The following is a 25,135-nucleotide window of genomic DNA, read 5'->3' on the forward strand; positions in this document are numbered from 1 at the left end:
GTCATAAGCATGACCTGGTCAGAAAACAAGGCATGGGATGGACCTGTGTGTCTGTAAAACCAGACACACACACACACACGCACACACACATGTGCACACACACAACTTATCCCATCTCACCACCATCCCACAAGGGGCTTCCCTCTATATGGCTCCACTGGTCGTTCGCACGACAGTCAGAAGATAAATCAAGAGGTGTCCCCATGTGTTTAACTCACTCACACCATCAGGCCTCTTCACACCCAACTACACACAGGTTCCTCTCTAATTGTTTGACTTTTCTCCAGACAAACACAGGCTCATCACAGTCACACAGTCTGCAGATCTTTCCAGAACCTCTGGAAGCGTCTCGTGCACTGTCATGGAACGCCAGAACCTCCTTACTGTGATAGAATTTGTGCAGACCTTCGTAGAACCTTCATAACTTGTCACAGGACCTCTGTAGACTCCCACTAGGCTGTGTTCTCAGGGGTCAATATGATCTGACCATCACAATTATGAGGTCATCGCCAGGACTCTTATGACTCACCCTAAGTGGCAACCAGCAGCTTTTACACAGCAGTAAGACGACACCTTACCCCCCCCCCCCCCACACACACACACACATACAGACTCTCTCTCACACACACACACACACACACACACACACATCCACAGTCATGTCTCATGTGTGCAGGTGGGCAGACAGTATTGGCGCAGTAAGAGACTTCAAGCTCATCTTGTCCAGTGTCAGTGAGCGGGTCAATACAGGCAGGTAACCGGAGCCCCCCCCCCTCTCCTAGACTGATACACCTGGATCAGGTGGCACAGACATCAGTATCGCTCGGTAAACAAATGAACCTCAAGGTCTGTGTTTTGCCTGACAACCGATTGGTTTGTTTTTGTCTGTGTGCGGTTGTTGTTGTCTGGAGAGAAGGAGGGGATGGGAGAGTAGGAGGAGGAGGGGGGAGAGGGGAGGAGAAGAGGAGAGGGGAGAGGAGGAGGAGAGGGGAGAAGAGGAGGAGAGGAGAGGGGAGAGGAGGAGGAGAGGGGAGAGGAGGAGGAGAAGGGGGAGGAGAGGGGAGGAGAAGAGGAGAGGGGAGAGGAGGAGGAGAGGGGAGAGGAGGAGGAGGGAGAGATTAACTACATAATGTTCTGTTTATAATGTTGTAAAAACAATGACAGTAGTAGAACAATGTTCAGTAAATTCATGCTGTGAAGTAAAAACTGTCAAAGTGAGTGGATAATGCAATAACTGCATTACAACTTTACCTGTCCAACACATTTCAGGAGTTACTCACCTGTTGTAGCTGTACAATTATCCACCTTTTTAATTATTAATTACAACTACCTCCGTGTGAGTGCTAGGAATCTGTTCATTTATGATTAGTAATTTCACCCCTTAGGTCAGTTAGCTCTCTCAAACAACCTTTCCCGGAGAGAGATGAGAACTGGCAGGAGAGAGAGCGCGCGCAAGGTGGAATGAACTTTTTGGCGGCCTTCTTTCCGTCTTTTGTTGGACACGATCGCCCTCTAGTGGACCGCCTTGATGATGACAGAATTGTGAAATATCCCACAAATGTCTTGGGTTTATATTAGCAGTCAAGCCAGAATAGGAGGACCCACCTTAAAATGAGCGGGCCAAAAAATTAATAAAAAAATTAAACACAAATCAACAATTCCTTATTCTTTTCTTGTAAGTAATCAGAAATGTGGTGAGCCGGACACGGGTCCCCTCGTGGCTACGCTACTGGTTTATATGTCGCTAACAGGTTACGGAAGACAGAACACAAATGGCATAATCTCTGCCACGGCAACGACTGATGTATCTGAATTTGATAAAAGTTAACAATCTAAAATTGTTCCAAGTGTTATTCATTAGCCTATCTCTTTAAGAACGTGTTAGGGGTTCCTTATGGCAGGAAGTTGCGTTTGGTTTACAGGAAACGAATATGAGGACACATTGTCGTGGAGCAGGAGTTGAAACATTGTAACGATCCACTGCTCACAGACTAAGAAGCCCACTTTGGTTAAGGTAGTAACGCCGTCATACAATAAGATAAATGCATCGTTTCAACCAGCACTGCTTAAGGTTTTGTTACGGAATATATTGTTCATAGCCCCACAGCATAAGGCTTTGGTTTACTGATGCACCGCCGTATTCAGCCATGGCCCTGTCGTCTAGCGTAACTTCTCCAGCGTCTGCAGAAAAACTACTTAAAACCGCGAAACTACTTAAGTGATATACGTTGTTCATGAGTTTATTCTAAAGCTGTGTTTTGAATACTTACTAACTGAAACTCCGAGGTCGAATACGTTATTTAGCAAGGCTGTGCCTGCGCCTACTAATTGTAATACGCTTAGAGGCTTTGAAAACGAATAGACTTATTAATTCAAGTAGGTTACACGCAACTTCATGTAATAGTGTAAATGATATATTTGTGTGTCTTACCCGCTTAACAGGACACGCCATAACAGCCAACGGACCATTTGCATTGCGGTTTCGAAGTTTTAAGATGTCACGTTATTTTGTTTTGTTCTAAAGTCCTGTATTTCACACTAGGTGCACGAGGAAGGTTTTCAAACACAGCACCTTCACGTGAAGACAGGCCAAGAGCCATGGTGAGCTTTTGATACGCTAGTTTCACATCCATTGTTTTCTTGCAAATCATTCCTATGCCTTATGGTAATTTCATAAGTCAGTTGACTACTTGACCCAAATAACAATTGTTATTTATAGAGCTTAAAATGTTGTTGGTGTATTTGTTCCAAAAGCAAACCACAAGGATAACCAAGTGTGCATGTTAACTACACCCATGTTAACTACACCCATGTTAACTACACCCATGTTGACTACACCCATGTTGACTACACACATGTTAACTACACCCATGTTGACTACACCCATGTTGACTACACCCATGTGGACTACACACATGTGGACTACACACATGTTAACTACACACATGTTAACTACACACATGTTAACTACACACATGTTGACTACACACATGTGGACTACACACATGTGGACTACACACATGTGGACTACACACATGTTGACTACACACATGTTGACTACACCCATGTGGACTACACCCATGTGGACTACACACATGTGGACTACACACATGTTAACTACACACATGTTAACTACACACATGTTAACTACACACATGTTGACTACACACATGTTGACTACACCCATGTGGACTACACCCATGTGGACTACACACATGTTGACTACACACATGTTGACTACACACATGTGGACTACACACATGTGGACTACACCCATGTTGACTACACCCATGTGGACTACACCCATGTGGACTACACACATGTGGACTACACACATGTGGACTACACACATGTTGACTACACACATGTGGACTACACCCATGTGGACTACACACATGTGGACTACACCCATGTGGACTACACCCATGTGGACTACACACATGTAGACTATACACATGTTAACTACACACATGTTAACTACACACGTTAACCAAAATGGCGTCTTCATGCTGTTGAGCAGTCTACCGCGGTGGATCTGAAGACGAAGGAGGAGAAGGATGCCGAGCTGGACCGGAGGATCGAGGCCCTGAGGAAGAAGAACGAAGCGCTGGTCAAGAGGTACCAGGTACGGAGGCCTGTGAGGGTCACACCTAGCGCTCACAGTACGGAGGCTTGTGAGGGTGACACCTGGCTCTCACACTGTATGGAGGCCTGTGAGGGTCACACCTAGCTCTCACACTGTACGGAGGCCTGTAAGGGTCACACCTAGCGCTCACAGTACGGAGGCTTGTGAGGGTCACACCTAGCTCTCACACTGTACGGAGGCCTGTGAGGGTGACACCTAGCGCTCACGGTACGGAGGCCTGTGAGGGTCACACCTGGCTCTCACACTGTACGGAGGCCTGTGAGGGTCACACCTAGCGCTCACGGTACGGAGGCCTGTGAGGGTGACACCTAGCTCTCACAGTACGGAGGCTTGTGAGGGTGACACCTAGCGCTCACAGTACTTCTCTACAGGAAATAGAAGAGGACAAAAAGAAGGCAGAGCAAGAGGGCATCGCCGTGACGACAGCCAGGAAGCCCCGCCCTCACGATGGAGAACCAGACAGGCGGAGGACAGAGAAGGAGAACTTCACTGTGACCGTAGACCTGTCCAGGCCTGCAGGGGTGAGAACAACACACACACACAGCACCCGCCACCTAATCAATCAATCAAACTTTTATTTATATAGCTCATACTAAGAGGCAACACTGTGCGCTTCACAGGGGGAAGGGAAGGGGGGGGACACAAACGTGGATTTTTGTTTGTTACCAGACGTGTGGTGGAGGAGTGAACTGACCACATCACCTCAGCCTCTCTGATGACATCATCATGACATGCTGCTCATTCCTGCCAGTGGAACCACTCACAATCATCATTTACAATCAGACCTAACATATATCTTGATTTCCTGTCAATCAGGCCAATGACGTGTTCCCATTTACAGCCAATTCAATAGGGTGTGTATTTCCACTTCCTGTTTTGACATTGCAAAGAGTCGTACCGTCCCTAGTTTCTGCCACATTGTTTTCTTTCCCGGTGGGAGATTCATTATACGAGTCTCTAACTGTCCAGCCAGCTGGAGCAGGGAGTTGTGGTGTAGCAGGTTGTCCATCTCCAGAATAACAGCATGAGGGTCATTAAGGACTCCAGCCTGTCTGTCACTGAGATGCAGGAGGAGAGATGATGGACGGCATCACACAGTGAACATGCTGGCTCTCTCTCGCTCGCTCTCTCTGTCTCTCTCTCTCTCTGTCTCGCTGTCTCTGTCTCTCTCTCTCTCTCTCAGAGAACATGCTGTCTCTCTCTGTTTTCCCAGCCAATTACAGCTTATCCTCCATGCCTTGCGCGAATGGAAAATCAGTACATTTCCAGCACACTTCCAATTGTGTAGAAAAAATATAATGGATGCATAGATGAGGCTTTCAGTTTCATACATTTTTAAATTCAGCATGGTCTTCCCCCGGCTGTGTGAACACCAGTCCTTCTCCCCCCTGCAGGACAAGCGGTCTGTGATGAATGACTGGAAGAGCGCAGCGCCTCCGCGGGGCAGGAGGTCCTCAGAGGAGGGGGATGGTAGCCCCCCCAGGAGGGCGGGGTCAGGGCGTCTGGGGCGCGGCGGCCAGCGTGGGGGCGGGGCCCGCCAGGAGAGGAGGGAGCCACGCCCCGATAGAGAGCCTTGGTCAGAGAGAGAACCTCGCCCGGAACGAGAACCTCGCCCGGAACGAGAACCTCGCCCGGAACGAGAACCTCGCCCGGAACGAGAACCTCGCCCGGAACGAGAACCTCGCCCGGAACGAGAACCTCGCCCGGAACGAGAATCTCGTCCGGAGAGACCAAACAAGGAGGGGGAGACAGGGGAGGGGCCTGGGATGGGCCGGAGAGGAGGAAGGAGAGGTGGAAGAGGAGGGAGAGATGGAGGAGGGAGAGATGGAGGAGGCCGAGAGGGGGGAGGGAGAGATGGAGGAGGGAGAGATGGAGGAGGGAGAGAAGGAGGAGGGAGAGATGGAGGAGGGAGAGATGGAGGAGGGAGAGAAGGAGGAGGGAGAGATGGAGGAGGGAGAGATGGAGGAGGGAGAGAAGGAGGAGGGAGAGAAGGAGGAGGGAGAGAAGGAGGAGGGAGAGAAGGAGGAGGGAGAGAGGGGGGAGGGAGAGATGGAGGAGGGAGAGAGGGGGGAGGGAGAGATGGAGGAGGCCGAGAGGGGGGAGGGAGAGAGGGAGGAGGCAGAGAAGGAGTTGGAGCGCCACAAGCAGGCTCTGGTGGTGACAGGAAGTCTAAGGTGAGTGTGTGTGTGTGTGACTCTAATACTGTTCAGTGATCAGTCATGTTTCATTACCGTCTGGTGTTGGTGGAACTCAGCTTTGCCCAGAGATGGGGTTTTAGGCTATAAAAGGTCAAATACATATATTTTGTTCTTAAAAAAAAACAGAAAAAAACCTGTCTGTTTACCCCTCTTTCTCTTCTTCCTCTCTTACCCTCTCTCCCTCTTTCTTTCTCTTTCCTCCTGTCTGTCTGTCTGTCTCCCTCTCTCCTGTCTCTCTCTCTCTCCCTCTCTCCTGTCTGTCTCCAGGAGTGGGAGGAGAAGAGGAGACAGAATATTGAGCAGATGAACGAGGAGATGGAGAAGATCGCAGAGTATGAGAGAGGCCAGAGGGTGAGACCCACACACATCCCAGCACCCAATGTGTCGTTTACCTACAAGAAATCACTAGAAAAGCTATCTATACTACAAGTCCAACTAGATTTCAAATCTAAAAACAAGAAAATCACACTCCTTTTAGACGTACAGTCAGGTTGCAAAATAAAAATACAATTCCTCCGGCCAAATGGCTCGTGAACGTTCAAACTTGACCAGCCACTCGATAGATAATCATAGTTTTTAGGACTGGTGAGTATATAAATTCTACTAGCCTCTTGCACATTTTACCAGCGTTTGGCTGTCCTGCGTACAGTTGTTGCGGTGCAGATGAAGGAGGTGTTGGTTAGTCCGTCAGACGGAGACTCTGGTTCTTTCCCCAGGGGGACGGAGACAAGCCCATCCGGAACTTTCTGGACGACCCTCGGCGCTCCGGTCCGGTTCCAGACATCGATCGCAAGGAGGGTAGCCGACGGCACGTCCGTAACTGGGGCGGGCTGGACTTTGAGAACGTGAAGACGGGAGCTGAGATGGAGAAGGAGTGGAGTGTGAGTCACATGACCCAAACGCGGTGCTGGTTGTCAGGTGGAGCTGCGTCTCACCTGGCTGTACAGGGTTACAGATGATGACTCGTGTCTGTCTGCATCCTGTATCCCCCTCTCTCTCTCCTCCTGTCCCTCCTGTCCCTCCTCCTGTCCCTCCTGTCCCTCCTCCTGTCCCTCCTGTCCCTCCTCCTGTCCCTCCTGTCCCTCCTCCTGTCCCTCCTCCTGTCCCTCCTCCTGTCCCTCCTCCTGTCCCTCCTGTCCCTCCTCCTGTCCCTCCTGTCCCTCCTCCTGTCCCTCCTCCTGTCCCTCCTGTCCCTCCTCCTGTCCCTCCTGTCCCTCCTCCTGTCCCTCCTCCTGTCCCTCCTCCTGTCCCTCCTGTCCCTCCTGTCCCTCCTGTCCCTCCTGTCCCTCCTCCTGTCCCTCCTGTCCCTCCTCCTGTCCCTCCTGTCCCTCCAGAGTCGGAGGCCGGGTCCTAAGGGGACAGACATGACCATGTTGATGACGGGGCGTGAGCGGGCCGAGTACCTGCGCTGGAAGAAGGAGCGCGAGCAGATCGATGAGGAGCGTCTGGCACGCCACCGTAACGCTACGGGCCAGTGGAGACGGGAGTGGGACGCCCAGAAGACAGACACCATGTGAGGGGGGGGGACCAGAAGACAGACACCATGTGAGGGGGGGGACCAGAAGACAGACACCATGTGAGGGGGGGGACCAGAAGACAGACACCATGTGAGGGGGGGGGACCAGAAGACAGACACCATGTGAGGGGGGGGACCAGAAGACAGACACCATGTGAGGGGGGGGACCAGAAGACAGACACCATGTGAGGGGGGGGACCAGAAGACAGACACCATGTGAGGGGGGGGACCAGAAGACAGACACCATGTGAGGGGGGGGGGGACCAGAAGACAGACACCATGTGAGGGGGGGGGACCAGAAGACAGACACCATGTGAGGGGGGGGGGGGGACCAGAAGACAGACACCATGTGAGGGGGGGGGACCAGAAGACAGACACCATGTGAGGGGGGGGGGGACCAGAAGAAAGACACCATGTGAGGGGGGGGGGGACCAGAAGACAGACACCATGTGAGGGGGGGGGACCAGAAGACAGACACCATGTGAGGGGGGGGGGGGGACCAGAAGACAGACACCATGTGAGGGGGGGGGACCAGAAGACAGACACCATGTGAGGGGGGGGACCAGAAGACAGACACCATGTGAGGGGGGGGACCAGAAGACAGACACCATGTGAGGGGGGGGGGGGCCAGAAGACAGACACCATGTGAGGGGGGGGGACCAGAAGACAGACACCATGTGAGGGGGGGGGGGGACCAGAAGACAGACACCATGTGAGGGGGGGGGACCAGAAGACAGACACCATGTGAGGGGGGACCAGAAGAAAGACACCATGTGAGGGGGGGGGGGACCAGAAGACAGACACCATGTGAGGGGGGGGGACCAGAAGACAGACACCATGTGAGGGGGGGGGGGGGACCAGAAGACAGACACCATGTGAGAGGGGGGGACCAGAAGACAGACACCATGTGAGGGGGGGGGGACGACCAGAAGACAGACACCATGTGGGGGGGGGACCAGAAGACAGACACCATGTGAGGGGGGGGGACGACCAGAAGACAGACACCATGTGAGGGGGGGGGGGGACCAGAAGACAGACACCATGTGAGGGGGGGGGGGGGGACCAGAAGACAGACACCATGTGAGGGGGGGGGGGGACCAGAAGACAGACACCATGTGAGGGGGGGGGGGGACCAGAAGACAGACACCATGTGAGGGGGGGGGGGGGACCAGAAGACAGACACCATGTGAGGGGGGGGGGGGACCAGAAGACAGACACCATGTGAGGGGGGGGGGGGGACCAGAAGACAGACACCATGTGAGGGGGGGGGGGGACCAGAAGACAGACACCATGTGAGGGGGGGGGGGGACCAGAAGACAGACACCATGTGAGGGGGGGGGGGACCAGAAGACAGACACCATGTGAGGGGGGGGGGGACCAGAAGACAGACACCATGTGAGGGGGGGGGGGGACCAGAAGACAGACACCATGTGAGGGGGGGGGGGACCAGAAGACAGACACCATGTGAGGGGGGGGGGGGACCAGAAGACAGACACCATGTGAGGGGGGGGGGGGGACCAGAAGACAGACACCATGTGAGGGGGGGGGTGGGACCAGAAGACAGACACCATGTGAGGGGGGGGGGAACCAGAAGACAGACACCATGTGAGGGGGGGGGACCAGAAGACAGACACCATGTGAGGGGGGGGTCTTGATGTGTGTGTGTCTGTATGGGGTTTGTGTGTGTGTGTGTGTGTGTGTGTGAAGTGACATGGTGTAACAGAGAGAGAGCAGTAGATGTGACCAGGTGATGTTTTGTCTTCACAGGTTCAAGGAGGATCCAGCTTTGGCCTCTGAAGGCAACACACCTGACCAGGGTGGACGCAGAGGCAAGACACACACACACAGTCCCACCCACCCACACACACACACACACATTAGACTGCTAGACTGAGTACAGCACTGGCAGGTTCCCAGGGAACATCTGTACTGTCATGGTCCACTGGCACTAGAGTATGAATAGTATCTGTGTATAGTCATTTGTGTGTGTGCATGTGTCCCTATGTTTGTATGTGTGTGCATCTGTGTGTGTGTGTGTGTGTGTGTGTCGTCCCTACAGCGAGGGGGCATAGCTCCTGTACTAAGCCTCCAGGAAGGGCAGCAGGTTAGCCACAAGCATGGGATTGTGTGTGTGTGTGTGTGTGTGTCCTGGTTGTGTGTCAACATGGTCAGTCCCACCGTGTGTGTGCTGGTGTGTAGCAGTGACGCTGGCTGTCTAACTAGACTGTGTTTACTGTGTGTGTCGTACATGCAGATGACCTCACACCTCAAAGCTTCCTGGGAGCACTGATGCCACTGGCTGTAGTTGTGTGTTTGCTTTGTTTTGTTTTTGACACTTTTAACAAGACTGTGTTGATATTGCTGCGTCCCCTAACCTCCATCTCCTCCCCTCTCCCTCAATCCGTGATGTCTCTCTCTCTCGTTCCTCAGATGACAGTAAACGCCCCCCCAAGGCGCCCACGTTTGGAGACTTCCTGGGTCAGGGGCGTGGCCGGGAGGGTGGGCGTGGCGAGCGTGCCCGGGGGCGGGGTCAGAGCAAGAGTTACAGGTACGTCCTGAACCACCTCTTCCTCTCCCCTCCTATGGCTCTCATTGGAGGAGAAGATCTACTGGCCCTCCCACTTGACCTTGTCTGTCCAATGAGGCCCAAGACATCCTTTACAATTCTCCTTGGTGTGAACATGTGTGACCTGCAGAGGTTAACGTTTATGGGGGCTTCTCTGTTCCAGCATGCATGACAACCGCTGGGAGGGAGAGAGGGAGGACGAGGAGAAAGAGAAGAGCGACAAGCCCAAAAGAGAGGAGAGGACGAAGGAGGGAGAGAAGACCAGAGGTTCCACGTCACAGAAGGTACGCTGGCAGAGTAGCCTCTCCTCTCCCCAGGACTCGGCCGGGCCGCGCAGCTGGTCCTGAATGCCTTCAGATCCACTTTGAAAAGATGAATGTGTTGATCCCACAGGTGGGGGAGAAGAGTGGAGCAGGAGAGGAGGACGAGGACGAGTGGGAGGACGCCAGCGACGGGGAGGACGAGGAGGACGTCTCAGGGGATGACGACTCTGAGGAGGAGGAGGGCAGGAAAGACAGAGAGTCCCAGAAGGAGAAAACGACAAGGAACAAAACCCAGACCGCCAACTCCCCTCCCCCTCCCTCCTCCTCTCCCTCCCCCTCCTCCCCCTCCTTGGCAGCCAGCCCCAGACAGCAGCGCACCCCCCGGCCCAAGGTCCACATTCCCCCCCCGCAGGCAGCTCAGGACTCCCCGGAGGGGGCCAAGCCCCTCAGTCCCTTCACCCCCCTGGAGGGCCACCAGCCTGTGTCCGACTGGGGGGAGGAGATGGAGATGATGTCACCACGCAGCAGCCTGGGAGAGAGCCCTCTGAAGCCCCCCAGTGCAGAGAGCAGCCCCCCCCAGGCCCAGAGCAGCCCCCCCCAGGCCCAGAGCAGCCCCCCCCAGGCCCAGAGTAGCCCCCCCCAGGCCCAGAGCAGCCCCCCCCAGGCCCAGAGCAGCCCCCCCCAGGCCCAGAGCAGCCCCCCCCAGGCTGAGCCCCTGGACAAGCAGGCATCGTCAGTAGAGAAGGAGGACGTACAGAGAGGTTGGTTGCTGTTTATAGATGAACACTAAAAACTGCATTTTTGTCCGGTTGCTTTTGAGTAAAACATCCTCTTTCCTCCCCTCCCCCCCCTCAGTGGTAGTTTCTGAACCGGCACCAGAGGACACCCCTGCCCTGGAGACAACAGCCCCAAAACACCCTGCCTCCAGCCCCCCCACACAAGCCCCTGAAACAGAAGCCCCCTCAGCCTCTCCCCCAGCCAGCCCCAGCCCAGCCCCAGGCCTCCCACCTCAGGGTAACTGCCTCACACTAGCTCGCTTCACAGCTTGGGATGTAACTGGGTGTTTGAGGAAACATTGATTCTGAAATGTGTGGTTTTCTTCTATCGCAGACTCAGCGGAAGCCCCTCCCCCTGCGGAGGCCCCTCCCCCTGCGGAGGCCCCTCCCCCTGCGGAGGCCCCTCCCCCTGCGGAGGCCCCTTCCCCTGCGGAGGCCCCTCCCTTTGCAGAGGCCCCTCCTTTTGCAGAGGCCCCTCCTTTTGCAGAGGCCCCTCCCCCTGCGGAGGCCCCTCCCCCTGCGGAGGCCCCTCCCCCTGCAGAGGCCTCTCCCCCAGCAGCTGAGCTGGAGACAGACCAGACCCCACCGGCAGCGACCCAGGTAGCCGCTGGCGACCCTGCCCCAGAGCCCGCCCCCTCCGGGCCGGAGGCGGAGAGCGAGAGCCCGTCGGAGCTGCCGTCCTCAGGTGCGGTCCGCATCGCTGACTTTGAGACAGTGGCTTTCTGTAAGGAGCGCCTGACTCCTCCCACTGGGCTCTGACCACACCCCTCCTCACTCCCTCTCCTTTCTCTCCCCCCCTCTGTCTCTCTCCTTTCTCTCCTCCACCCCCCCCCCTCTGTCTCTCTCCTTTCTCTCCTCTCTCCCCCTCTGTCTTTCTCCCTGTCCTCTCTCTCCCCCTCTGTCTCTCTCCCTGTCCTCTCTCTCCCCCTCTGTCTCTCTCCTTTCTTTCCTCTCTCCCTGTCCTCTCTCTCCCCCTCTGTCTCTCTCCCTGTCCTCTCTCTCCCCCTCTGTCTCTCTCCTTTCTTTCCTCTCTCCCCCTCTGTCTCTCTCCCTGTCCTCTCTCTCCCCCTCTGTCTCTCTCCCTGTCCTCTCTCTCCCCCTCTGTTTCTCTCCCTGTCCTCTCTCTCCCCTTCTGTCTCTCTCCCTGTCCTCTCTCTCCCCCTCTGTCTCTCTCCCTGTCCTCTCTCTCCCCCTCTGTCTCTCTCCCTGTCCTCTCTCTCCCTGTCCTCTCTCTCCCCCTCTGTCTCTCTCCCCCTCTGTCTCTCTCCCTGTCCTCTCTCTCCCTGTCCTCTCTCTCCCCCTCTGTCTCTCTCCCTGTCCTCTCTCTCCCCCTCTGTCTCTCACCCTGTCCTCTCTCTCCCCTTCTGTCTCTCTCCCTGTCCTCTCTCTCCCCTTCTGTCTCTCTCCCTGTCCTCTCTCTCCCCCTCTGTCTCTCTCCCTGTCCTCTCTCTCCCCCTCTGTCTCTCTCCCTGTCCTCTCTCTCCCCCTCTGTCTCTCTCCTTTCTCTCCTCTCTCCCCCTCTGTCTCTCTCCCTGTCCTCTCTCTCCCTGTCCTCTCTCTCCCCCTCTGTCTCTCTCCTTTCTCTCCTCTCTCCCCCTCTGTCTCTCTCCCTGTCCTCTCTCTCCCTGTCCTCTCTCTCCCCCTCTGTCTCTCTCCCCCTCTGTCTCTCTCCCTGTCCTCTCTCTCCCTGTCCTCTCTCTCCCCCTCTGTCTCTCTCCCTGTCCTCTCTCTCCCCCTCTGTCTCTCACCCTGTCCTCTCTCTCCCCTTCTGTCTCTCTCCCTGTCCTCTCTCTCCCCTTCTGTCTCTCTCCCTGTCCTCTCTCTCCCCCTCTGTCTCTCTCCCTGTCCTCTCTCTCCCCCTCTGTCTCTCTCCCTGTCCTCTCTCTCCCCCTCTGTCTCTCTCCTTTCTCTCCTCTCTCCCCCTCTGTCTCTCTCCCTGTCCTCTCTCTCCCTGTCCTCTCTCTCCCCCTCTGTCTCTCTCCCCCTCTGTCTCTCTCCCTGTCCTCTCTCTCCCTGTCCTCTCTCTCCCCCTCTGTCTCTCTCCCTGTCCTCTCTCTCCCCCTCTGTCTCTCACCCTGTCCTCTCTCTCCCCCTCTGTCTCTCTCCTTTCTCTCCTCTCTGTGTGGTTCATCCCTCGTCCTTGGTTTTCGCTGTCGCTCTGTGGTGTTCACACCCTCCGTCTCTCCGTTTCTTCGAGTCATGATGTCACTTCCTCGCTCCCCTCCTCCCTGGGAGCGCTGCTTACATGATGTCACTTCCCCTTGGTGGCATGACACAGCTGACCTGTCAATCACTCCCTTGCTCTGTGATGCTCCTCCTTCCTGTCGTCTTCTTCTGTGGACTGAATGACGCACTAACCACCTGCCTACCTCCTTCCCTCGCACACACACACACACACACACACCCTCCCTAACTGTACTCACTGGTGTGACCCTTCTCAACCCAAAATCATCCCAAAATTATATTTGTGCTTTATTTATGACTTTTTACTTTATTTCCCACGAGCACATCACCAGGGGGCGCTCTCCCCCGTCGCCGTGGTGACGGTGTGATGCTGCTTGCGTCATGGCGTGCTGTCAGTGCTGTCAGTGTTGTGTCTGTGTTGTGTCTGTGTGTGGTCTGTTCTGCTGACTGATGCTCCCAGGCAGCAGAACAGGACATGCTCTCTCTGAGGCAGGAAAGTGGCTTCAAAAAGTTTCACCGATCAGACAAACACCTTGAAACACAAGATTCATCCACGTGACCAAGCTAATATTAAAAACACCAAAAACAAAAGTTACTCGATTTTGACAGAAATAGCCACTTCCTTTTGCTTGGGAGGACTGCATGATTCCATTGTTATGCCTTGTCTCCATTACTACTATAACAGATATACTATTCTGGTGATAATCCAGTATTTCTGCTGTGTTGGTGTGTCAGTAGTACCTTACATGTGTGTTCAGTATTGGTGCGTTTGGTGTTAGTGCTGTTCTATAATGTGACTGTGTTCAGCATAATGGAAAGATCAGAGAGGAGAGATCAGCATGATGGAGAGAGAAGGGTTGTTTCCTCCCTCCTGGTTGAGGACTGATCTCATCTTTATCTTGTACGTCACCCATCTCTAATGTCTCATGAATTCTTAGCTGACAGATGGTTAAGTGCTAAGTGATCTCCTCTCATCTCCCCCTCTCCTCTAACCTCCCCTCTCCTGTCCTCCCCTCCCTTCTCCTTTCCTCTTCTACCCTCTCCTCCTCTCCTTCCTTCTCTTCTTGTCCCCTCAACCCTCCACTCCCCTCTTCATCTCCTCATTCAGTGTGAGTGTGTTTCTAATCAGGCTAGCTAATGACTGTGTCCAGGATGCGGCTGAGGGAGCCTCAACACTTCTCCTCAACAGATCACATTACACTCCCTCTCTCTGGCTTTTTGTCTCTCCTTTTTCAGTCTCATCCTGTAAATCTGTTCCTTCTATGAATCTCTCTGTCCTTGTGTCCCTCTGTCTTCGACATTTAGTCATTTAGCAGACGTTCTTATCCAGAGCGATTTACCGTAAGTACAGGGACATTCCCCCTGAGGCAAGGAGGGTGAAGTGCCTTGCCCAAGGACACAATGTCATTTGGCACGGGAATCGAACTGGCAACCTTCAGAAGACTAGCCCAATTCCCTAACCGCTCAGCCAGCTGACTCCCCTTCTGTCTGGGTCTCTACCTGTTTTCCTTTCTCTGTATTTCTCTCTCTCCCTCCATCTCTGTTAGGTCAGGGTGGAGGGCAGGAAATGAAGGCGGGCGCAATTAACGACTAAAAAGCTTTTATGAGGAAATCGTTGAGGCTGGGGAGAGGCTGGGGAGAGGCTGGGGAGAGGCTGGGGAGAGGCTGGGGAGAGGGTGGGGAGAGGGTGAGGAGAGGCTGGGGAGAGGCTGGGGAGAGGGTGGGGAAAGGCTGGGGAGAGGCTGGGGAGAGGCTGGGGAGAGGCTGGGGAGAGGCTGGGGAGAGGGTGAGGAGAGGCTGGGGAGAGGGTGAGGAGAGGCTGGGGAGAGGGTGAGGAGAGGCTGGGGAGAGGCTGGGGAGAGGCTGGGGAGAGGCTGGGGAGAGGCTGGGGAGAGGCAGGGGAGAGGCAGGGGAGAGGCTGGGGAGAGGCTGGGGAGAGGCTGGGGAGAGGCTGGGGAGAGGGTGAGGATGGTAGGCTAGCCTCACAAGTGCTGCTGTGATTCAATAAGGACTGTTGCTCTGGTGGATCTTCATTACAGATGTTCCTGAGTGCTAGGAGGAGGGGGTGGAGGGAGAGAAGGAAAGAGGAGGCGTGTGAGTGTGTATGTGGAGAACCGCAATGGGCAGTGGCAGGGTGAGGCAGTGTTGCTGGGTGACCAGGAACAGATGAGATCGGATAGGTGGGGGGGGAGATGGAGATGTCAGGGAATCTAATCAGCGTTAAGAACAGGCCCTCTGAAATGGCCTGGCGGCCGTGTCCGCTTTCTGTCAGGAGACGTTCCGTTAACGAGCGACGCTCCCTCTCTCCACCCCCTGTGTGGCTTCACACCTCTCGCACTGCACGAAGCGCAGCCATCTGCCCCCTCTTCCCTCACTCCTCCCTCAACCCTCCTCACTCCATCTCTGTCATCTCCTGTTTGTCAGTCGGCACAGTGATGCGCATGCTTCTCATCCAATCAGATCAATCGAGTGGCGGATCAATGACCAATGACGGTGTGTGTGTGTGTTGTTTTCATGTGTGTGGTTCCAGCGGGAGAAGAGCCGTCGTCCTCCTCCTCCTCCTGTACTCCCAGCTGAGGCGCACAAGACACCACAGTGACTCCCTTCTTCCCCCCCCCCCCTCTGCTCTGTTGACAGGCTGAGACTTGAGCTCATCTGGACAAACAGACTTTCCACTGCTATACAGAAGCTGGAGGGAGAGAGGAGGAGGAGGAGGAGGAGGAGGAGGAGGAGAGGATAATACCACACCTCTTTCTCAGTTAGCTTGATTGAAGCCGCCAGCGTAGACTAAAGAGGAGGAGGCATGTAGATACCTGGACCCTAAAACACACACACACACACAAACACACACACACACACTGTCTCCTCCTGCTCCTCTCCCTCCCTCTCTTCTCTCTTATACCTTCAACACTGTCAGGTTCCAGTCAGTCTGCCACACAGAGAGAGAACTGGGTTCTAACACAGGTGGAACAGAACCTGCTACCTTGTTACGGTGATGATGATCATGATGATGGTGGTGGCGGTAAGCGACAGTGAGGGTGATGTGATAACCCTCCATGTTGTCCTGACACGTTTTTGAATTGAGTTTTGATGAGTTTGTGTGTTTGTTATATTAGTGTGGGATGAGTCACTGCTCGCTTTGGGTTGCTGCCCTGAGACCCCACCTCAACACTCCTGCTTTCCAGATACACCCTCCTTGTGCTCCTGTTAGTTCAGAGAGACAGGGAGGGAGACCGACAGGGAGATAGTAGGTGGTAGTGCCTGCTGTGGTGTTCCTGGAAGCGGGCATTATTTAACATGAGAAACAGTACAGGGGAACATCGTCTAGAATAAATGTTTACATGAGCTAGAATGCAGCTCAGTGTTTCATTAGGCCACACCCTCTCTCTCTCCCCTCTCATGTTCTCAATAGATAGTGTGGGTTATCTGTTAATGTGTGTCTTTAATTATTTTAAAGATAATGTGTGGGTCAATGTATGGACCGTTGATCACTCATACGGAACAAATTCATTGAACAGAGGTTTAGATTAACAATGTACAGAGCGCCTGTTATCACCTAATCATGGACACGAAAATATGTAAATATGAATGTGGGAAGAGCGTTTTTAACTGTCTGTTGATAATTATGCTATCACATCAGGAGTATTTTTTGTTCGTTTTTTTTCTTTTTCTTTAAATTTTCTCATTATGTGACCCATTGTTTTGAAATGTGATTTTGGTGCAGTGACTGTGAAGTGAAGGCAGGTGTTTGTAACATCTAATGCGGGTTAAGGCTGTCAGTCTAGCGTCTCGTCGCATCGCATCTGTGACTGACTGGGCTCGTGGCTGTTCACGTGCTGTCGTTTTTATAAAGGGCTGACACGAGGTGTCGCTTACCTCAGCCGCCAAGAGTTTTTGCGATTTTTCTAGTTTTTAAGTTGGCCTTTTCACAGCATCATGAAATTGTTGTACAAAACAAATTCTCTCAGATTTTGATGAGTTTAAACTCTGATCAACCATTGCTTTAATTTTTAATTTTCCACAAAAAAACTGAATGATGAAATTGTGAGTGGATGAATACATGGTTACGTGAGGAACTGCAATATGTACAGTTTTTAAAATGCAACTGAACATTCCAAGGTTGTCTGAAGACGTATGAAAAGGTTTATTTTTTTTACTTGCTTTGTTTTTATTTCAGTTTATGACGCGTGATTGTATAGACCTTCGGGCATTACGTTCAACCTGCTTTACCTGTCTTCCGGTTGCACCAGAAAACTGCTTTGTGATGTTTTTGTTTTTAATTTGCCTTCAGAATGGGATGGCATATCCCGATTTAGATTAATCTAAAACTATTTTTCAGTGTAGTTTCCGAATGAATCACTGTCCCTATAAGATACCACCCTCCACCTTTTGAAAAACACTTCAGTCAAGTTTTTAACGTCTTTTCTTCCTAGAAAAGCAAATGTGTCGTTTATTTGCCCTCTTATATAATATGCACGTCAAATGTATCACCTTGGTTTATTTTTGCTTTTGAGTTCTGGTATCCAATAAATGTATTTGTCTGGTTGTCAGTGAATGCGTCAGTGATTTGAAACATTTTGAAGCAGTTGTGCGCGTTTGTAGACATTTATTTCCATCCATGCACCAGCAGCTGATGTACTCCGGTTTGGGGTTTTTACCTGCGCACGGGTTCAACTGTGCTGCTGAGCCAAGTATGTTAGTATGCGGTGCTTTTTTAATGCAAATGTTTGGACAGAAATTTGAAAGATTACCGGTATTCACACTTGATCACGCTCGAGATGTTAGCTTCTTAAATACTGATTTCTGAGTGGCACCTCCCTTGCATATTTGGGGACAGCTGTAGATCTGCAACATGATAGCTACAATCAATGTTCCGTCTGGTTTACGCTCCGCCCTGATTGATCCGTATAAATTGAAGAGATTGATCCGGCCGGCGCGCACCGACGACACCGACCCTCCTCACGGGATAACTGAAGCGTCCCACGTCAATCCCAGGAGCTGCAACTGCGTTGTCAACAGTTCAGGCGGGCTGAGAGGAAGGGCAGCCTGTTTGGTCTCCGGACACTCACTGAAAAACAGACTACATTCAGCGCAAGAATACAAGAACATACCCATTTTAAAATGAAGGCGAACAAACAAGTTTCTTCTACCGGCGCCGGGGTGAAGCAGAACGGAGACATGCAGAGGAGGCCGAGTTATCCTGGCGACCAGCGGGTTAAACATGCCAACATTGCCACCAAGATTTGGGTTAAAGTGGCGATGGCTATTGCGTATTTTCTATGCATATCCGTATCAGCGTTCATCCTTGTAATCTACTATGTGTTTTTCTGGACACCGGATGCGCCTTACAATGTCACGGGCACAGCAGCACCGAACAGCACAGTGTGCAACTCAAGGTTATAACTGAGTGTTCATCAGGCGCGAGGTTATGAGTTCCCATCCTTTATCCCGCACGTACAGTTTCGAGATGCGCTCGAAGACTCCTGGACATAGGGCATGCACGCGCTGCATCAGTGCACCTACTTATACCGCAGCAAAGGGGAAGATTACAGCTTCACACACACTCAAGCCAGCGGTACGTTTCATTCGGGATGACGTGAGGACCGAGGAATGCATTGGAATCTCTACAGTTGTTGTTATATTCAGGTTTTATCTGTAGTAATTGTAAAAGCTAGTAGCCACATAACTTGTTTTTGGCAGATGTTCGTTTGAATGCGGGGCACTATGCCAAGTAGCAGTAGCCTGTCCTTGTTAGAAAAGCACGATCTGCAATACTTCTGATGAGAAACGGAATGAAACCCATCGAATGAAAATCATCTAACTGAGATCTGCATGGAGAGACAGCTGGAATCTGTCAGAAAAAGCAAAAAAATCGAACCTCTGGTCAGGTAGTCGGTGCCTCATTCTATGATGTCATCCAATGTACCGTTTAATGCTTGGAGGCAAACAGCAAAGTAGCATATTTCACTTCTGTGAGTCTCCATTTTCAAACCCTCTAAAAATCCAACAGTGTTTATCTCAGCACCCGTAGACTTCTACCCGTCAGTTGATAATATTTACAGTTTTTATATACCTTGTAGATGAATATAGCCTACGTAGATTTCCTCCTGGAGACCTGAAAAACTATGCATATACATGAGTTATCATTTTCTGCACACGTGAACAGCAGCACTTTATTTTAGGAGCAGACAGATTCTGATCTGGTTCTTACTGTTTTATGATGAAGGAGATCTAATGTCATCAGTGGACGTTTTCGAAGTTTGGACGTTTGAACTGTATTATCGTCGTCTGTAAGCCCTGTTTTACCGCCAAAATGCGTCTGTCCATATGGACTGTATGTTCTGCCGTGTGTGTGTGTGTGTGTGTGTGTGTGACTTTCTGGGTTAACTGAACTTCATATCCATCGTTTTCCTGGTTTCTCCGTGTGCTGTTGTGCCATGTGCTGTCCAGGTCTTAAACACTCTGCAGTCACTTGTTAAGACAACGTACACGAATACTGTCACCATGTATCTACAAGTCTCTGCTGAGACTGAAATACACCAAGAGTTGTTGTATGGATTCAAATGTATGGGCCATCTCATTCCACTTCTGTCTCTCTCTTTCTGCCTCTTTCCAACTGTCTTTCTCTTTCTTCTTCTCTCCCACTCTTTCTCTAACTCCATCCCTCTCCCTCTTTTTGTTTATCCTACTCTTTCTCTAACTTCTCTCTCTTACTCACTTTCTCTCTCCCTATCTCTCTTAACTCCCCATCTCTCTATTCCCTCTAATTCTCTCTAACTCCCTCTCCCTCAGTCTCTCTCCTCCCTCTCTCTCCCTCAGTCTCTCTCCTATTTCTCTCCTCCCTCTCCATCCCTCTCTCTCCCTCAGTCTCTCTCCTCCCTCTCTCTCCCTCAGTCTCCCTCAGTCTCTCTCTATTCCATCTCTCTCCCTCAGTCTCTCTCCTCTCCTTCCTCCCTCTCTCTCCCTCAGTCTCCCTCAGTCTCTCTCCTCTCCTTCCTCCCTCTCTCTCCCTCAGTCTCTCTCCTCCCTCTCTCTCCCTCAGTCTCTCTCCTCCCTCTCTCTCCCTCAGTCTCCCTCAGTCTCTCTCTATTCCATCTCTCTCCCTCAGTCTCTCTCCTCTCCTTCCTCCCTCTCTCTCCCTCAGTCTCCCTCAGTCTCTCTCCTCTCCTTCCTCCCTCTCTCTCCCTCAGTCTCTCTCCTCTCCTCTCTCTCCCTCAGTCTCTCTCCTCTCCTTCCTCCCTCTCTCTCCCTCAGTCTCTCTGCATTGTGTGTGAAGCGAACGGGAGCTGCTTCTCTTCTATCAATAATTAAATTGCACTGAAAGTTGTCAGAAGCTGTTTCTTCTCCCCTGCCAGCCTCCTACCTCCTTCTCCTCTGTCACACCTCGCCCGCCCCCTCGCCCATCCTACCCGTCTCTCCTCCTGTTCAGAGCCCCTGTGTGTGCGTGTGTGTGTGTGTGTGTGTGTGACTTCATGACTCAGAACAGTGGCTACCCAGACCCTGAGCATGCGTGTCATTCTCACACTCCATCACGATCCGAGCGCTGAGTAATGATATCTAGACAAGCGAAGGGGGCGGCCATGATTGATTCGTTCGCAGCGAGGAGTCAAGACAAAGGGACCCAGAACTGGGATCCCTGTAGGAGGGAGCTGAGAGGGTTCTGGGGTGCGTCTCAATCCTGCGAAGATGCCCTCTTTAACTCGTGTCCAATCACCTCCACCTCTGACCTTGAACCTTCACTGGCTGGTGTTCATTCAGAATCTAAAAGGGTTTGTCTGTGAGTTGATTTGAGGAGAGATGGTCACTAGTTGAGACCCCTGTTGTGTACGATCTTAATCAGACCTCCCTCCACTCCACTCCTCTCCCTCCACTCCACCCCTCCCCCCTCCCCCCTCCCCCCTCCCCCCTCCCCCCTCCCCCCTCCCCCCTCCCCCCTCCCCCCTCCCCCCTCCCCCCTCCCCCCTCCCCCCTCCCCCCTCCCCCCTCCAGTCTTGGGTCAGTGAGCAAAGCAAGCACTGCTGCCCCCTTCAGGCAAGCCACCACGCTCTGATCAAACCTATACGGCTGGCTTGGTAATCGTGCATGGCACTGATTTAGAAATGTGACCCAGGTGTGTGCCATGATGCCATGATGTGTGTGTGTGTGTACATTTTATATATACAGGTTACACACACACACACACACACACACTGTAAATATATAACTTACATACACACATGTGTGTGTGCGTGTGTCCTAGAATACCTTAGGTAAACTCATGCCAAGGGGGCCAATAGACGTGAAGAGACTCACTTGTCATCATCATCATCATCATCATCCTCATCGAGCATTAGGTCTTGTTCACGCTTGTCTGTTTGTGATTTACTGTTAGAAATATGGCTTCAGGCAGTATTGATCACCTCTTACCCACAACTCTGTTGTAAATCCCACAGCACTGTTTGTGATACAGCAATAAACAGTGTTCAATTTTACCACTAGAGGTCAGTCAGATACAGCTGAAAATAACAATTTGTTGTTTATTTGTGTGCTGTTTCTCTATACAAACATTAGCCGAGTTTCCCAAATTAGTTTAGAAGCTCTTAGTTTCTCTATACAAACATTGGCCGAGTTTCCCAGATTCGTTCACATTGGCTGGGTTTCCCATATTCGTTAAGAAGCTCTTAACGCTCAGAGCTTCTTAGGAGCGTAGAGCGTTAAGCTCTGAGCGTTAAGAGCTTCTTAACAAATCTGGGAAACCCGGCCATTGTCAGTTATCTAACTGCGTAAACAAATAGATCTACTGGGTTGGGTTGTCTACCAAGACAAACCAGAAACATTTCCTGTATTTGTATTGAATAACATGACTTCAGTCCATCCATGGTTTTCCTTAGTGGTATTTAATTTAACAGCCACAAACCACAAAACCACAAAGTTTCATCATTATTCATAACAAATGCTATGTATTGAACAATTGTACAGCTTGACAAAGTGCACAGCATTGTGTGTATACCCCCGAATGACAACACTGACATAATCAATGAAAAACCCACAATAACATTGGCGTTGACAATCAATGGGATCAAATCGATAAAACGATTCTGGCTTAAAATCCTGTTTGCGTTCATCCATCGTGTTATCTCTCTTCTTCTCAGATATCATCCTGATATCATCCAGCCACATAAGACCTCATCCTTTCCCTCCGTCATCATCCTCCCTGCCACAAACACCCTCATCCTCTCAATGTCGTCACCATGTCCAGCCTTCCTTTCCTTCGTCACATAATCACATACTTCTCTTCTTCCTCACTCGAGCCCTACATCTCCTCTCCTCCTCTGTCAGAAACACCCCTCACGGTCCCCAGCCTCCCTCCTCCCCCTTCCCCTCCTCCTCCCCTCTCCTCCTCCTTCTCCTCCCCTCTCCTCCTCCTCCCCATCTCCTCCTCCTCCCCTCTCCTCCTCCTCCCCTCTCCTCCTCCGCCTCCTTCCCCTCTCCTCCTCCTCCCCTCTCCTCCTCCTCCCCATCTCCTCCTCCTCCCCTCTCCTCCTCCTCCCCTTTCCTCCTCCTCTGCCTCCTTCCCCTCTCCTCCTCCTCCCCTCTCCTCCTCCTCCCCTCTCCTCCTCCTCCCCCTCTCCTCCTCCTCCCCTCTCCTCCTCCTCCTCCTCCCCCTCTCCTCCTCTTCCCCCTCTCCTACTCCTCACTCGTCATGGTCGAGCAGCAGTTCCTCCATGTCTGTGTTGAAGCCCTCCCCCAGGAGAGCCCTGATTTCTGGGGAGGTGTGCCGTCGCAGGGCCCTGAACATGTTACACCCCGCGGCAGACTGATCCTGGGGGCACCTGGGGGGCACCTGGGGGCACCTGGGGGCCTCCGGCGGGGGGCCATCCTCACCCTTGCCCCCTCCGCTCCTCCCACCCAGGGCCTCCATGGTCAGGCTGTAACGTTTGGCCCTGAGGGGCCTCTCAGCACCCCGGCGCTCCTCCGTCTGGCCCCGCCCCACACGCCCTTCGTCCAGGAAGCAGCGGTTCCGCAGCGCGGTCGGCCTGAGGTGGGCCTCCAAAACGGACAGGAAGGAGGGTTCTCTCCGGTTCTCCAAGAGCAGGTTCTGATGGGGGTCCAACGATTCTATCAGGAGCGACTGAGAACCGCGGGCGGAACCTGCAGCGCTGAGGACTCGTGTGGGGGTCATCCACTTCCAGAATCCTCCCGAAGGTTTGCCGGCGGTCGGGGTGGGATGGGTCTTTGGGGTCGAGTGGTGGTCTGCTGGGCAGGGGTGGCCTCTTCTGAACCAGCTCGGGAGAAAGCGAGGCCTGGTGGAGTCGCCTGCCTGCTGCCCCAGTTGGTAGGGTCCTGGGTGGGTTCTGTTGGGCGGGGTCAGGGGTCCAGACTGGCACAGGGGAGGGTTGGGGATAATCCGGTCAGTCAGCCACGACCGGAGGCAGAAAGGAGACAGGGAGGGGCAAGACGAACGTCTGTGACTGGCCCCCACACTCGCCTTGCCCTCCTCTCCCTCCCCACCCTCCAGGGCGTATGGGTTGCAGATCACATGATCCATCAAAAGCAGATCCCCCATGCTGCTCTCACAGAGGAAAACGCCAGCGTCCGTGTGGAGAGAGGGCAAAGGAGGGTCACCCCCGCACCCCAGTCCTCCCACCGCCACACCCTGCTCAGGCTCCCCCTGTACCCCACACAGGTCCTCCACGTCCTGTCCTCCACGACAATCCACCTCCTCCACCTCCTCCTCTCTCCCAAGGCGGCCATCTTGTCTCTGCTCCTCACCCAGCAGCCACGCCTCCTCCTCCTCCCCCACCTCCTCCCCCACCTCCTCCCCCCGGGCCTTCAGCTCCCGCAGGAGGAACTTCACCACGCTGCAGTGGCGGCGCCGGGCGGCGTAGGCGAGGGGCGTGGCCCCGTGGCGGTCGACAGCGCTCGCGTCGGCCCCGTGCTCCACCAGCAGACGGACGGCGTCCAGGTGCCCGCTCTCGCTGGCCAGGCTGAGGGCGGTGCGCCCCGCCCCGTCCCTCCGATCCACCTCCGCCCCCCTGGACAGCAGCAGCCACAGGAAGCAGCCGCGCTCGGACGGCCGAGGGAGGCCAGCGGCAAACATCAGAGGCGTGCGGCCCTCAGATCCCGGTCCTTCGACGGCGGCGTTGACCACGGTCTCACCCAGAGCGGCCAGGACGAAGCGAGCCAGCTGAAGCTTCCCTTCTCGCATGGCCTGCAGGAAGATGCCCACCCCGGACCTCGGCTCCACCCCTCCCCCGGCACTCTCCACGGGCATCGCGCTTGTCACACCAGACTCCAGCAGGAAGAAGGAAGTTGTAACCGAGAGCGGATGGAGAGTTTGCGAGCTCTGTTGAGACAGACCTTGACTGTGTCCAGCGAGGCTTCCAGTGAGTGACTGGACCTTGGTCAGCCAGCCTGGCATGTGCGCCTAATAACACATCGATCAGGTTGAAGCCCCCCAGGCCACTCTGGGGTTCTCATCCCTGCTCAAGCTCTGTCCCTATTCCCCCTCCCTCCCTCCCTCCCTCCCTCCCTCCCTCCCTCCCTCCATCCCTCCCTCCCTCCCTCCCTCCCTCCCTCCCTCCCTCCCTCCCTCCCTCCCTCCCTCCCTCCCTCCCTCCCTCCCTCCCTCCCTCCCTCCCTCCCTCCCTCCCTCCCTCCCTCCCTCCCTCCCTCCCTCCCTCCCTCCCTCCCTCACTCCCTCCCTCCCTCACTCACTCACTCACTCACTCCCTCCCTTTGTCCTAACCTTTCAGTGGCCTTCAACGTTTCCCCCTTGTGTCTATTGGCCCTTCGTTTTGCGTCCTAGACCTCAGGAATGTGAACGTGGTCATGTGTTAGAGGAAACAGGAAAATAAAAATAGGCTATATATTATCACTAAAAATTGTTGTCACTGCAAATTGAGTGCCTGTGGCCTGTTATGTTTCAATCATCACAGTCGGATCAATCTTGATAGTAGGTTTCGTTGCTATGGCGATGAAGTGTAGTTCCCCGGATGCAGCATTT

At 53.4% G+C, this 25,135-nt stretch overlaps 1 protein-coding gene across 1 annotated transcript; it reads left to right on the plus strand.

Annotated features, from left to right (window-relative positions):
- The first annotated feature begins 1,926 nt into the window (after window positions 1–1,926).
- ccdc9 (coiled-coil domain containing 9) lies at window positions 1,927–15,764 on the plus strand. Its single transcript, XM_084674913.1, has 16 exons — window positions 1,927–2,014; window positions 2,543–2,601; window positions 3,521–3,625; window positions 4,018–4,167; window positions 5,041–5,470; window positions 5,789–5,820; window positions 6,112–6,195; window positions 6,561–6,725; window positions 7,179–7,357; window positions 9,128–9,189; window positions 9,791–9,908; window positions 10,090–10,210; window positions 10,320–10,950; window positions 11,045–11,203; window positions 11,300–11,650; window positions 15,680–15,764. Exons 2-16 carry the CDS (start codon window positions 2,599–2,601, stop codon window positions 15,724–15,726), a joined length of 2,637 nt encoding a protein of 878 aa, XP_084531039.1. The 5' UTR covers window positions 1,927–2,014; window positions 2,543–2,598; the 3' UTR covers window positions 15,727–15,764.
- The last annotated feature ends 9,371 nt before the right edge of the window (window positions 15,765–25,135 follow it).

Source organism: Hypomesus nipponensis, chromosome 15, assembly GCF_054491055.1.
Source record: "Hypomesus nipponensis isolate SF chromosome 15, ASM5449105v1, whole genome shotgun sequence".
Taxonomy (NCBI): Eukaryota; Metazoa; Chordata; class Actinopteri; order Osmeriformes; family Osmeridae; genus Hypomesus; species Hypomesus nipponensis.